Source organism: Pangasianodon hypophthalmus, chromosome 27 (genome assembly GCF_027358585.1).
Source record: "Pangasianodon hypophthalmus isolate fPanHyp1 chromosome 27, fPanHyp1.pri, whole genome shotgun sequence".
NCBI lineage: Eukaryota > Metazoa > Chordata > Actinopteri > Siluriformes > Pangasiidae > Pangasianodon > Pangasianodon hypophthalmus.
Window position 1 is genome coordinate 12,158,285 of NC_069736.1, and position 14,739 is coordinate 12,173,023.

Genomic DNA, 14,739 nt, shown 5'->3' on the forward strand with positions numbered 1-14,739 from the left:
ATATCAGCGATGGACCAGGACCTCACTTTGGCTTATAATACTGATTCCAAGTCCTGAGTTTCAAACATTAGATTCCTAATACAGTTATAAATAACATACATTTGTGTTTGTGGCTTTACTTTTGTGTTTGTGGAAAACTCCACCGTGAAACACATTCAACATGTTTGTGATGTGCTTAGTGATTCTGGAGCTGATTTGTTGCTTGATGCTGTTTGTTTCGTTCTTTCTCCCCGTTTTGTTGTTCTCAGGATAATAAGACCTGGATGGCTACCAGTTTTCTTCAACTAAATGGGAACAATGCAGAACCCGTTCTCTGTGGCCCATCCAAATCTACAAATATTCTCTCAAATAATTTAGGAGTACTGGCACAATATTTTAGACCACAGGTGAAGAATCTCTGGGTTTTATTTGAGTGTGACCACAGATTTAGATCAGGAAATGAATTCTGTGGTAAGAACTCGTAGTCCAAGCCATAGATCTCTTTTCAAGACGTTATACATGTTTTTAGCTCATCTTGTTTAGACTGTTGTAATTTGCTGTACCTTGGCATCAGCAAGGCTTTTGTTGATCTGGCAGCGCAAAATGCAGCTCACTGGCACCAAGAAAAGTGACCCCATTTGGCATCCTTGCACTCTCTCCTTGTCCATTACAGGACCCATTTTAAAGTTTTCCTGTTTGTTCTCTTAATGATTTACCTCCAGCCTACATCTCTGATCTACTGTGCCACTACTCTGAAGGCTAAGACTGACCAAGCCATTGCTTCGTTTGTGGTTTTAAAATCAAAACTAACTACACACATTTACACCTTAGCATTTTCATCTGTTTTGGTTGTGTCATATATTTCTCCTTTTATCATTTTTGTATATGTTTGGCATCTTTCTTTTATTTTCTTTATGCCTATGTTTTAGGCTCTTAATCATGTTTTTAATTACGAGTGCCACTTTGGTCAACTTTTGATTTATGTTATAAATAAATTACAGCACAAATCAAAAGTTGACCAAAGTGGTGCACATAATTAAAAACAAGGTTAAGAGTCTAAAACATAGGCATAAAGAAAATAAAAGAAAGATGACGAACATATACAAAAGTGATACATACATACGTACATACTTTCTGAAGTTAGAAGTTTCCTACCTTGCTTATGTCACAGGGGGACGTAGTGCAGTTGAAGTGCCATTTAATAAGGGATATCGGTCATGTTTTGCAAAGAAGAAAGAGTTTCATTTCTAACTCATTATTTTGCAGCAACATTCAGTGTCATATTAGAAGAAATATGAATAGTGAAGACAGCAAACTCTGGACTCCATTTACCCAGAATGCAATGCAGCTATACAACAGTTGCTTGAAGTTTTGGCAGAGACATGCTCAGCTAGTTAGCGATCTATAAGATGACAAGCTTGATGGTGTTGACTGCAGTATTAGCATGAAAGTTTGGAAGCCGATCTGTTTGAGTAGAGTGTACAGGTGAGGAGCTGAGAGAGCTGGACAGACTGAAGGACTAAAGCTCTGCTGCATCGGTCTTATTAGGCAGAGATGGGGCTAAATCCTACTGGTGTCACTATCAGCAGGTTGTCACACGACATCGTGGGTAACGTAGGAAACAGTTAACCACAGTGAAAATGTCAATGAAAGAAATCTAAACAATAAAACAGTCAACTCTCAGTGGATGCCACTGAAGATCACATGTTAATTATAAATATTATTATGAAAGTTGTTCAAGGTGGGTTTTACCTTTTCATTATTTTTCTTAATATGATTGTTTAATTCTACTTGCCTAGTGATGAGATATTTTATGACTCCTGAAGAACCCTTTGGAAGTGTAGCAAAAAGCCTTAATTTTATTACTACTGCACACGACACAGTGACATGGATTACTGAAAATGTTTAAATCTGTCTAATTAGGTCAATCCATGTGCCTCACCTGAGGCCTCCTGACTGACCATCTCAGATTTGCTTCATATTTTCTAGAGATAATGGGACTATTCCCAATAAATAGTCTGCAAAATTTCAGGCATGTATCTGCATTAGTTGTTGAGATACGGAGGATTTAAAAAGGGGGTGTGGCCCTGTAAAAAACAAGTGCTACAAATTTCCATAAGTCCTTACTTTTGAACTATTCATGCTAGTTGCATGAAATTCTCAGGAATTGTTGTCTAGTATAAGATGTCTTTAACATCTAAAATAAAAGGTCCACAGTTGCATATTTGACAAGTTATGGGTTGCTGAAATTTGATGATTTGAGGTGGATTGACCCAATTTTATAATGTACCATACGGTTCATTTAGAAGTACAGTAGCATAATGCTCTTTGTATTACTGATGCTGAGTGATACTGTATTACTGTCAATGCAGCTGAAGTCAGACTCGTACATAAAACGTCCATAATTCAACTTCCTTGTTTGTAATTTCTAAAATAACATGCAATAAGCCTAACTAATTCCTTGAGTGGCCTTGAAATATAATTTGTTTTGAACATGAGGAAACAGTTCTCTTGTTATTCACTATGCAAGATGACTGTAATATTTGTAAATTTGGAATGACCTTCACTGTGTGTGTTTGAACCTTTTGGCATTTTCCTGGAAAGTGTCTTGAATTTTTATTTTCTTTCTTACACACACACACACACACACACACGCCAAGCACCAGGTCAAACTGGTCAGAAGGGGCTTTTGGAAGACAAAAGTGTGGACTAAATTTGTCTCGCTTTCCACCACTGAAGTATGAATGACGTAACCTAGGCCTAGCACTAAGACTGAAGAATATGCAATCCTAGTCAGTATAACTTTAACACTGCATTTTCACATCAGCAAAGAGAATGTGAAATCTATATTTCTGCAGTCCTTACTAACAGTAAGACAGGTGTCACCTCCATACGCTACTGCAAACGTGTACTTACAAATGATTGATATGTTTAAGAACGTACCCAAATGAATTAGTTTGAAATACTCTGATTTATTTACAAGCAGCAGCCACTCATCAGTTAGAACATATACTTACATACATGCATAAATACAGTCACTGTTAGCCCGCAACGAAGCTCAGGAAGTGGGTTCAGATTGTTTTGTCTTTTAGAGATTTGGGAGACTTTTTGTGGTCATCTTTGACAGAGAGTCTGCACTCAAAACTGCTCTGGCAGGTGTTTGCCTAGACCTATACACACAATCACATCACATAAACACATGGCTGGACTACGATAGTATAGTCAAGAACTTGGATGAGTCGGGTTAATAACGAAGTGGCTTGTTAAAAAAGTTGGTGACGAGTTGAATCAGAATGTTTAAAGACAAACGGACAAAGAAGTACGTGTTTATTGTACACTTCCAGTTCAAAACAGAAGTCTCGTCTGGGGCGTTAGTCAAGTGGTAACATGAAGTGCCAGTGAGAAACAAACTAAAACCACTTCAGACTGATGTGGCTTATTTATAGCCATGAGCTAATCACCATGGTTAAACACTGAAAGATAACTATTCAATCATGTTAATTCCTTAACCAGAGATTTGTAAGCAAGGAATTTTACGTAGCTGGACCTTCACAAATTTTACTTGAACTACTCATGCTCTAAGGTCTGCAGGTAGTGCAGGTAGATTATGTTTCACTGGATAATGCTTTCATTGGCATTTAGCTGAAGCAGTCTGCAACATCTTTTATTCATTCATTTACTTTTTTCTTAAAAGACCTTAAGCTGATGATCTTATTCTGGTAAGTTTCAATTATACTGTACATTTTCTACAAAGTCTTATACTGATCAGTTTCATTGTATTCTTATAATTTTGTGAGGGCAGATGCTTTCGAATAAATGGTATGGAGATCTTGGTTTTCTGGAGTTCTGGCAGCTTCTGCTTTGCACTAGGAGGCCATGTCTTCCACTGAAAAGTCTTGGGTAGGAGTCTATTATTAGAAGTTTGGTGCACAAGTAAATTAAGGGAGAGATTGGAAGTTTGTAGAAAGTTGACTAGGAGAAAGTTAACTAACTGCTTCAGGCGTGGTCTCCCAAATGTCAGTTATTTCCTACCTCCATGTGGTGGGTGTCTGTGTCATTGTGCTTATACGTGTGGAATTTAAACTTCTGGGCAAAATTTGGTCAGATTCACTTTAAGAAGTTGAAGCAGCCATGGGTTACTCAGCGTGTCTCATTCGTATCAGTCCTTTCTCCCTTTCTTGTGGTTTTTCCCACTGTCTCACCCTTTCTTGGTGTCCTCACAGATCTCGTAACAAATCCAGTACCCACAAAGCGTGTGTGTGTTTGTGTACTTTGACTGACTTGTTGGTTACCTGGATGGAGAAGGTGTGTTCATGTGCTTGTGAAGCAATAGAGTGTTATTCGCTTTTGTTACATACATCATAAAAGCTCAGATAATCCCCCAAATCCTTTAAAGATCACCTAGGTGAGTCTGTGCCCGATACTATAAGAAACAAACATGAGAATAACTGACAAAGCCTCTGTAATTCCTCTGGATAGACTCCTGTCTCACATACCAAACTTAAGAGCAGTTCTTGGAATATTCACAGGATAAAAGCAGAACATGTGTTTTACATTTCTGTCAGATCTGTTGAGTGGAGTAAAATTAAAAATGATTTATTGCCAGCGTTGCCCACAGTTTATAGGCAAAATATTCAATTTCATCTTTCTCGAAGCTTTAGCTCAATCATTGCAGTGTTTCCTCCAGACGTAAAATATACTTGGGTGGGAGTCGGGAGAGTGAAGGTGGTGCTGGGGGGATGGGGTTTGAATTGTGCCTTGTTCTAGTCCTCTCTCGCCCTGATACCTCTCGTCTCTTTCTGACTCACTTGTCAATCAAACACAATACATTTACTGAATCATTTAACTTTTATTTAGTTTTTGTGTGGAATTTCGGTTAAATCACAGCGCTCTGGCTATATTCAACTTCATTAAACCTACGATGCTCCATAGGATTCCTGCACATATGACTGATCCCGAGTACTTTCATTAAATATATGTCTGAAATCTTCATTCCCCTTGGTAATATTTTAAGAAATGTATTTTTTTTTATTCTATTGTAGGGCTGAGTGATATGATGATATGATATTGATATCATGGTAAATTGTCACAATACACTTTTATCAGTATCAGGATATCTTCTTCCAAATTTTTTAACAATTGCAAACTGAATGGTAGCAGCTGATATGATGTAAAAGCATCTTGAGGTTGTCATATGAAATTTTTTTAATATCGCCCAGACTATTAACTGCAAATGCAGAGCTGTTTTTCCAGCATATGTGTGCAAGCTGAAATTATACAGGTCTCCCAACTACACTATAGTCTAGTGAAAGTCTAAGTATAAACACATAGTACCTTAAGAAATCATGGCTCTGATGCCATGATAGATCTAAAAATTTGCTGATTATTAATATTATTATTATTATTATTATTATTATTGTAATATATAAAGACAGAGCGAGTTGCATGCAGATTTCGGTCGAGCACTGTTGTTATAAACAGTGTGATGTGGCTGAAGGAGTGTGTTGGGGGGCGTCTTCACTATTTTTTACCTTGTCAAGTTACTAGCTACTAATGATTTTTAAAACAGCTAAGCTACAGCAAAACTATTCTTTTGGTAAAGTAGCTAGCTACACCACAAGATACTAAGAAAAAAATGCTAGCTATACTAAAGCGACTTTGTCAAACTGAGGAACATCAACTGTGACCTTTTTTTTTTTTTGTTGTGCAGCAACTGGGTAAGCAATAATAAAGAGATTTCCCTTCTCTATTTGTAAACCACGCTTAGTAAGACGTAGTTCACTGTAAAACAGCATCATTTAGGAAAAACAACAGATATGGCACTTTATTACACTTTCAGTTTGGATCAGTTTGCCAGCTATTAGGCTAAGTACTTGATGTCAAAATATAAAAAAAAAAATATTTACCTATTTTGATAATTCTCTGCTTCACCACATTAATTCAACAGAAAAATACAACACCCAACATTACTACTCCTGTTCACCCTCATGATTATGAGCTAGGTAATTGACAGCAACAGCAAAACTTTTTTTGAGATACCACCTTTATATCCCTCAACATTTTTTTTTCCATTTTCTTTTTGCCATATAAATCTTTCACGCTTATGCGCCTTGATAAATATGGCCATAGATGTTCAGTAGTCTTGATTTCACCTCTAGAAAAATTAATCCTCTGTAGTTGTACCATGATGCTGTTATTTTTCCGACAGGTCCATGCAAGATGAGTTCTGCACTAATCAGAAGTACTGATCATGGTTTCTGATGAATATAATTGTTTGCACATTGTGATGTGTGTAATTCAAAAAAGACTTGTTGCTACCTTATTTTCAAAAATAGCTACTAAAAATGTAGTAGCTATTAGTGTCGCTACTTGTAGCTAGCTGCTTCCCAAACACATGACCTTTATGTATTTGTCTCCTGAAAATGTGTTTCCTGACTACATTAAAGCAAATTTTTCCAAGCGATTTAATGGTGGAACAGGATGACTCATCCGCGCAATAAATGTGAAGAAGCAAGGAGAAATAGTAGTCCACTGTTTAGTTTAACACACTATTAAATCCTGGTTGCTGATTTCTTATCAACATTACTGCATTCCAGTGGACTGTTCTCGTTGGTATTTATGGTTGGTGATCAGGTGTAGCCACACACACTCCTTTGGCAGACCGTACCTGTACTGTGATTGACTACTAATGTGTCAGTTTGTCAGCTTTTTTACAATTGAAAGTTTCTTACTAGAAATCATTGGCATACAGTAATTAAGGTTTAAGCATTAATAGAAAAGGAGAATGTTTTACTAGCTTTTTTTCTCATTAGTTTGTTACAGCTGCTCTGCCTATCCCTCTCTCTCTCTCTCCCTCCCTCCCCTCCCTCAGTGTGTATGTGTATGTGTGTGTGTATGTGTGTGTATGTGTGTGTGTGTGTGTGTGTGTGTGTGTGTGTGTGTGTTTACATGGCCTTCCTGGATTTCTCCACCTGTGGTGTTGATATCTATCTCAGTCTGCATCATCATGAAGTAATAATGAGCTGATATGTGTGTGTGTGTGTGTGTATGCGTGTGAAGGCATTGTGTAAAGTTACACTCATCAACAGAATGTCACAATGCCTCAAAGTTTTGGGAAAACAAAGTGTCTTATACTGAGCATGCCTTGGTAGTAACCTCTTCAAATGATTTATCCCTTTTGTGATAAGTCGTAGGTTGTAGCGGCTTAATGGTGCAGCTGGGAACAGAATTCAGAATGTCTACATTTAAAAAAAAAAAAAAAAAAAAAAGAAGCAATAAATCAGTACTTTGTGCCAGTATGTGTTATTGTTAATGAGATAAATTGTTCAAATGTCAACACATCATAAATCATTATCCCCTTAAACCCCAAGGCTCAACTTAACATTAATTTTGAAGTTGTAAAGCTCCAGATAACATATAAATAATGTGTGTATGTTTATTTTTACTCATATTCATGACTATAACTTTGTAAAAATTAACCCAGATTAAATTCTCAACTAAAAAAATGATGTCTTGGCCAGGGAACATATCTTGAATACAGGCCAGATGTAATGCTAGACTTTTACATTGTCTGAATTTGTTATCTTAAGTAAAATGCTCTTACTGCACTGGCTGGTTGTTTCACCTCCTTGAAGAATATATTTCTTATAACAAATTATAAGAACAGTTATCTGTCAGTGCAGTAAGATCATTTGCATTGGTTGAATAATGTTATATTAATCTTAGGATGAGAAAGATAAAGTGGCTTATATTCACATAGGTGGACAAATAGTAAATTTATTAGCTAGGCTTCAAGTGAAAACTCCGTGTTTTAGATGCCCAGAAAAATAAATTACTAGTCTATAAACTGGGAGCTACCTAGGGGTGTAACGATACACACAATTTTAATTCAATATGATTCATTGGTGTCTTGATAAGATACCTTTGCGATATAGCAAAAATAAGCGTTGCCTGATTGTGTCTTAGGTTTCCATTTTCAGTTGATTAAAACATTCAACATTTAAAAGTACATAAATTGTCTGAAGCACAGGTTTTTTTTTTTATTATTATTATTTACTTCTGATGTTTAGTGAGTTGTGCTGTTAGGAACATTGCTCACTTTAGCCCTAGACATGTTTTTGAAGCCTGCAGTCTCATTCCCAATTGCCACAGTGATTTCTTTAACCTGGATGGAAGGTTTACATACCAAATGAAACCTTTTGTCTTGCGAAAGTCAGCTGGAAGGAGTTTGTTAAACCTATTTGTCTGCTTCACAAAAAACCCCAATAATAACCTCAGACAGAAAATATCCTCGTCCCGGATTCCCGGGCTACTGATTCGTCCACCCCCCGAATCAAGATGTTTTTACTTACTGCGAAATCATTTCTGCAGCATTCTGAGAACTATTAGATTCTTAATTGCAAACTCTTGTACTTTGGGGCTGTGCTTTCCTTCTGTGTGTAAAACTAGCCAGTGGTGCTCTGTGAATCTTCCCACTAACACATTACAGTCCTGGGCTCTGCTCTAGTCCTTTTGTTCTTTTGTATGCTATTTGCAGTCTCTCTCTCTCTCTCTCTCTCTCTCTCTCTCTCTCTGTTTTTCTCTGTGAGTCTCTCTGTCTCACGTTCTCTTTCTCTCTCTGTGTTTGTCTCTCTCTGTCTGTCTGTCTCTTTTGCTCTCTCTCCCTCTCTCTCTCTCTCGCTCTCCCTCTCTCTCCCTCTTTCTTCCTCTCGCTCTCTGTCGCTCGCTCTCCCTCTCTCTCCCCCTCTGTCCCTCTTTCTCTCTCTCTGTCACTCACTCTCCCTCTTTCTTTCTCTCTCTCTCTCTCTCTCTCTTGCTCTCCCTCTCTCTCCCCCTCTCTCCCTCTTTCTCTCTCTCTCTCTCTCTCTCTCTCTCTCTGTCTGTCTGTCTCTTTTGCTCTCTCTCTCTTGCTGTCCCTCTCTCTCTCTCCCTCTCTCCCCCTCTTTTTCTTTCTTTCTTTCTCTCTCTCCCTCTCTCTCTCTCTCTCTCTCCCTCTCTCCCTCTCTCTCTGTGTGTTTGTCTCTCCCTCTCTCTCTCTCTCTCTCTCTCTCTCTCTCTCTCCCCCCCCTCTCTCCTCAGTTGAATGTCATGTTTTGTTTTTAGTGAATAGACATTTGTCCTCTCAGTGTTTTGCTAACCAGTGTGTGTATAGGGGTGTATTGTATTGTAGGCACAATTTGCTCATATGGTTTTGGGCAGTGTTACACTCAGACTGGTTTGCTGCAGATGTGTCTGGTTGAGCAGGTATGTGTGTACACATGTATTTCCACCACTCTGGCCTGTATTAAACTAAGTGCTTTGTTTTTTTGCAGATTAGAGTGTAATGGTCTAATGGAGCTGAACAGAGATGAGGTCCCTGTTTATGTGAGTATGAGAAGCAGACCTGTTCAGACCCTTTTGCTTCTTTCTGTTTATTTCTTTATTCCTTTGGAAAATGACGAAATAAACAAAATTACATGTAAATAAATGAAAATAGAAGATTTTACTGAACACACAAATAGAGCTAGTTAAGTCAAATAATTTGCTTCACTGCTTCTATTTATGTATTCTCACACTATTCATATATATTTTGAAATTTAGATCTCTTATATGCTTCTGCTCGTTTACCTTCTCGCTCCTTCCCTCCCACTTCCTTGTTCATGTGAAATTCTATCCATTTCTTTTTTTTTCTTTATCCTCCTGGGATCTGTCCTTTCATTCTCTCTGCCTGCCAAATGTCATTTACTTGAGGACTTATCTGTGTGTGCCCGTGTGGGTGAGTGTGTGTGGCTTGGGTAGAAATTGTGATTCATCCTCATCTGTTTTCCTCAACATTTACTTGTTATGATAAGAAAAAGATTAGTGCATATAGTCAGTAGAACACAGTGGACTATGGAGGCAAATAATAAACTATACTGGAGTTATACTGTGATGGCCTCATTTTGCAGTGTATCAGATATAGTGTTTTAATGATCATTTGAAGTTGAATAAATGAGAAAACTTAAGTTGATAATGGAGCATTTGTGATTAAAAGATAAGCATTAGATTTGCTAATAAGTTTTTGCTCATACACTTTTGTTGTTTCAGATAAATTTAAGAAAAAAATTTGTTTGCTCCAAGGGTCACTCATTTTATACAACAAAAATAATTACAACATAGTATTTATATATTTTATTTCTTCAAAATGAAATTATATAAAGCATTGTAAGTAGGGTAGACTTAATTAATACATACTTAATTAAGAATTTATACATACTTAATTAATAAATACTTAATTTGAATTTAAATAATCAAATGGTTAAAACATTGCAACATACTGAGCCCCTAAATTGTCGCTCTCAGATTTAAAAAAAAAAAAAAAAAAAAACTTTTGTGTTTCCTCACAAAATAGAATAGAATTTTAGAATAATTAGAATAAATAATTATTCTATTAAATAAATAAAAAATTATAATAAATAGAATTTTATTGAATTTATTGAATTTTACTGGCAATAACTATGGAAATATAGTGTCATTGCTTAGTGCATATGGTTATATAATTAGTGAATGAACTCTAAATGTCGTAGACTTTTTAAATGAAAGAACGTTTTGTAATTTTGAGGATGTAGCTGATTTTATTTGTGATCAGTTACAGTACTCTAGACAGTTTCACGGGTAAAGATGGATGTAATGGATGGAGCAGAAAGGAAGCTGTATGTTTGATTATCAATGAGCTGGATCCAAGAGAGGTTTTAAAGAGGAAACGAAGGAGTCAAAACTATTCCAAGGGAACGCAAAGTATTTAAAAAACAAAAACAAAAGGAAATGTCATTGTGAGCTTTTAGGGTTTGAGTACCAACACTTACTATGCATGAGTAAAATACAATTTAAAACATATTACAATGCAAAACAAATACAAGTTACACAAACACATAAAATGCACAAACCATCACAAATATATACTTACCACTCACTTTATTAGGAACACTTGTACACTTGCTCATTTATGCCGTTACCCAATCAGCCAATCATGTGGCAGCAGCACAGTGCCTAACATCATGCAGATACAGATAACATTAGAATGGGGAAAAATGTGGTCTATGTGACTTTAACCCCGTGGCTTGGTGGTTGGTGCACAGACTATGTGCTAGACACAGACCATGTGCTGTCATGGGCACAGACTCAAAGAAACTGGACAAGACTGGAAAAAGACCAGGTGCTTTTTTTTTTTGTAATCTTCATCTGTCTAGTTTTGGTGAGTCTGTGCTCATGATAGCCTCAGATTCTTGTTCTTGGCTGAGTGGAACCTGACGTGGTCTTCTGCTGTTGTAGCCCATCCACCTCAAGGTTCAATGTTTTGTGTATGCTGAGATACTTTTCTGCTCAGCACGGTTGTAAAGAGTGATTATATGAGTTACTATATCCTTTCTGGCAGCTTGAACCAATCTGGCCATTTTCCTCCAACCTCTCTTATCAACAAGGCATTTCCACCCACAGAACTGTCGCTCACTCAATGTTTTTTTTTGTTTTTTTGCACTATTCTGTATAAACTCTAGAGACTGTTGTGTGTGAAAATCCCAGGAAATCAGCAGTATCTGAAATACTCAAACCAGCCCATCTGGTACCAACATCCATGTCGCGAAGTCACAGAGATCACATTTTTTTCTTCATTCTGATATTTGATATGAACATTAACTGAAGCTCTTGACCTGTATCTGCATGACTTTTTTTATTGCATGATTAGCTGCCACATGATTGGCTGATTAGATAACTGCATGAATGTGCAGATGTACAGGTGTTCCTTATAAAGTCGACGTTGAGTGTATTAAATACTAACCAAATTACAAATTGATAGCAGTAGTGAGTCTCATCCTAGTGCTGTTCTCAACTATGCTTAATGATGAGCTCCCTAAATAAAAACTCGCTTGTGTGTCATTTTACACATCATTTTACAGGAAATGATTCCGCCACTGTCTTAAAACAGTTCCTGTTAATTTTATTCCTCTCTCCCACTGACTGGGTTCAGCAAGATTTTGTTTGGTTGTTCACCTGCTGTTCCAAATAATTCCTTTTTTTAATGGAATTGAGGTTTGAGGATCTTTGGCCTGGGATATTAGGAAATCTGCTCTATTGAAATGTTGTATGATTCACACCTGTGACATCATGAGCTTGACATAACACTGGGGTCCAGATGAATTTGAGTGAAACCACTCCGAAGACGTCATCTCTTACGCACGCATACACGCACGCACACAACAAAGAAGGTATTCTTTACTCATTACTGACCAGAAAAAAAGCAGACTAATGTTAGCTACCTAATAGTGTTAACTAAGCTTACCCTAAACCTCATTTTGATTTCATATAATATTTGAAGTTCAGCGTGTAACCAATCCGTATATGTAGACAAGTGTATAAAATAACAAATAAGGTATTCACGGATTTTCTTTCAGCTGTGATGTGCTTCACCCTTCTGCGGTGCAGTGACTGAGAATTTCAATGCCTTTGTGTCATACGCACTCACAGTGCAGCAGCAAATCTGACCCAATTTCTGGGTTATTACCTTTCTAATAAAAAAAAACAAAACAACCCAAATACTGGGCTGTAGTGAAAACTCAGCCATATGTTATGTTAACTACCCAAAAGTTGGGGTGAAATAATACACAGTAATCCAGCTAAATGCTCAGTCCAGCAGTTGGCTTATGTAAATGTGCTGCTAAATCATTAGCATACTCTGTTATAGTAGGAAAATTAATACTATAAAAGGTCCATTCTGTAGGGGTGTAGCACAGTGCCATTATCTGTAGCTGTATCGTATCTCTACCTGTTTGGTGCACCAAATATCCGTATCTGTATTTGGATTTAAATCCGAAGTTGATGTGGCCTAACCATGCTACTAGGCCACCTGGAAACACTGGAAAAACCCAGAAGTTGAAACGCCGGCAACATGTTCAGGATGATGTGAGAATTCTGGTTCTGATAGTTCCTCGACCTCAGCTACCTCACTCAAGTTCATGATTGGTCTCAACTAGAGATGTGCATGGAACTGTATTTTTAATCCCGCATGTCCATTTATTATTTTTGTTTGCATCTGTGTGCAATATTTTTTGCAAAATTTATTTTCCCAAAATATAAACAAACTAGTAGCCAAATTTAAATCTCTGCAACCCTGACCAGGCAGTTACTAAGGATGCTGTAATTGCATCGCACAGTGTTTTTTTTTTTTTTTTTTTTTTTGTCCAGTGAGCTTCGTATCTGACTACTCGCTTGCACCTGCATGAAAGTAAATACATTGCTTGTATTTGTTTAGAACGCATTATCTGTTCATCGTGAATAAAGCATTCGTATTCTGTTACATCCCTACAGTTTTAGGATGCAATGAGAATAATAGTCATTATGTCCCAATGAGATTTTCAAAGCAATGTGAACTTCAAAGCAGAGCTATTGTGAACACCACAATGCATTTATTTTTTTATTACTTTTCATTAATTCTCATCTGAATAACTGATTGCCAGGCTCTGTTGGCTTAAATATTATAGATGGTAAATGTACACATATTACATACTAATTATATACCATTGCAAACTATTTCTCTTTTGAATAGTATCCAGTATACAGATTGAATAGAAGGCAGCACTGGATGCTTGAAATAACTTTCATATTCACTCCAGCCTTTTACCTTTCATCTGTAATAAGTTTTAAGTGTAACCAGGAGAAAGTTTCACTCTGGCTCTGTGACCTCACTGCAAAAGAATGGGCATGTGTAAGGTGTGGTATCTCTCTAGCAGGTGATTGGGAGTATTTGTTATTGCAACTGGACCTCTTTAGGGGCTAATGTGGAACAGCATAATATCAACTCACAACTAATGGCTCGATAGAAAATTGGCCTTATTCATCGGAACTGAAAAAGCACTTTGTGTGTGTGTGTGTGTGTGTGTGCACGCATGGCGTGTGTCAAATGGTCAACATATTGGTGTTAAATACTTTCAGGTGTCCTTGAATATTCAATAGATCATGTGTTTTTTTTTTTTTCTCTGTGTGTGTTGTGTGTTGTGTGTTGTGTTTTGGTCAAGTAGAATATTCACTGATGTAAAACATTCACAAGACTTCTCTGAGCTCTTGAGTTAAAATGATTTTATAACCTTATGTCCTGGTTAAATCGATTGACTTTGTTGATTAACAGCATAAAAACGATTACTTCTAAAGCACAATTAAAACTTTATTCTTACATATTGTGTCTTGACACTTCTATGAAAAGGTTCTGACGTAAGTAAGATTATAATTTAAGTGATGGAGCTTCTATGTGGTAAATATTTAAGGCCTACTGCACGAAAAAGTAGAAAAGTCATTCTTTATATAAGAATATTATAAATTTCTACATTGATTGGAAAAATGTTGATACATGCCTATTTCTCAGCAACTTGGCCAAATATGTGACTACAGGAATTATCTAGCCCACTGGGCAAGTCAAAACTCCGAAGAGCTGCCCAGTTAAATGTTATCCTTGCCTGATTACCTAGGCTAAAATTGGCAGATAACGTAGTTGAACTCAAAAGTATGACATCTGCATTAATATATTCATTCATCTTCAGTAACTGTGTTATCCTGGTCAGGATTATGGTGGATCTGGAGCCTATCCCAAGAATACTGGACCTGAGGCAGGAATGTACACTGGATGGGACACCAGTCCATCACAAGGCAACATGCACACATATTAGCATCTAGGAGCAGTTTAGCATAGCCAGTCCACCTACTGGCATGTTCTTGGGAGGGTGGGAGGAAAAATGGGAAACAGAATCCCTGGGA

At 37.0% G+C, this 14,739-nt stretch overlaps 1 protein-coding gene across 4 annotated transcripts in view; it reads left to right on the forward strand.

Moving 5' to 3' along the window:
* Nucleotides 1–14,739, forward strand: part of arhgef28a (Rho guanine nucleotide exchange factor (GEF) 28a) — a 92,646-nt gene that overhangs the window by 1,675 nt on the left and 76,232 nt on the right. For all 4 annotated transcript variants that reach the window (XM_034300660.2, XM_053230366.1, XM_053230365.1 and 1 more), the window contains exon 2: nt 9,291–9,342. In XM_034300660.2, the coding sequence (XP_034156551.2) occupies nt 9,310–9,342 (33 nt within the window). In that variant the 5' untranslated portion in view covers nt 9,291–9,309. The remainder of the gene's footprint in view (nt 1–9,290; nt 9,343–14,739) is intronic.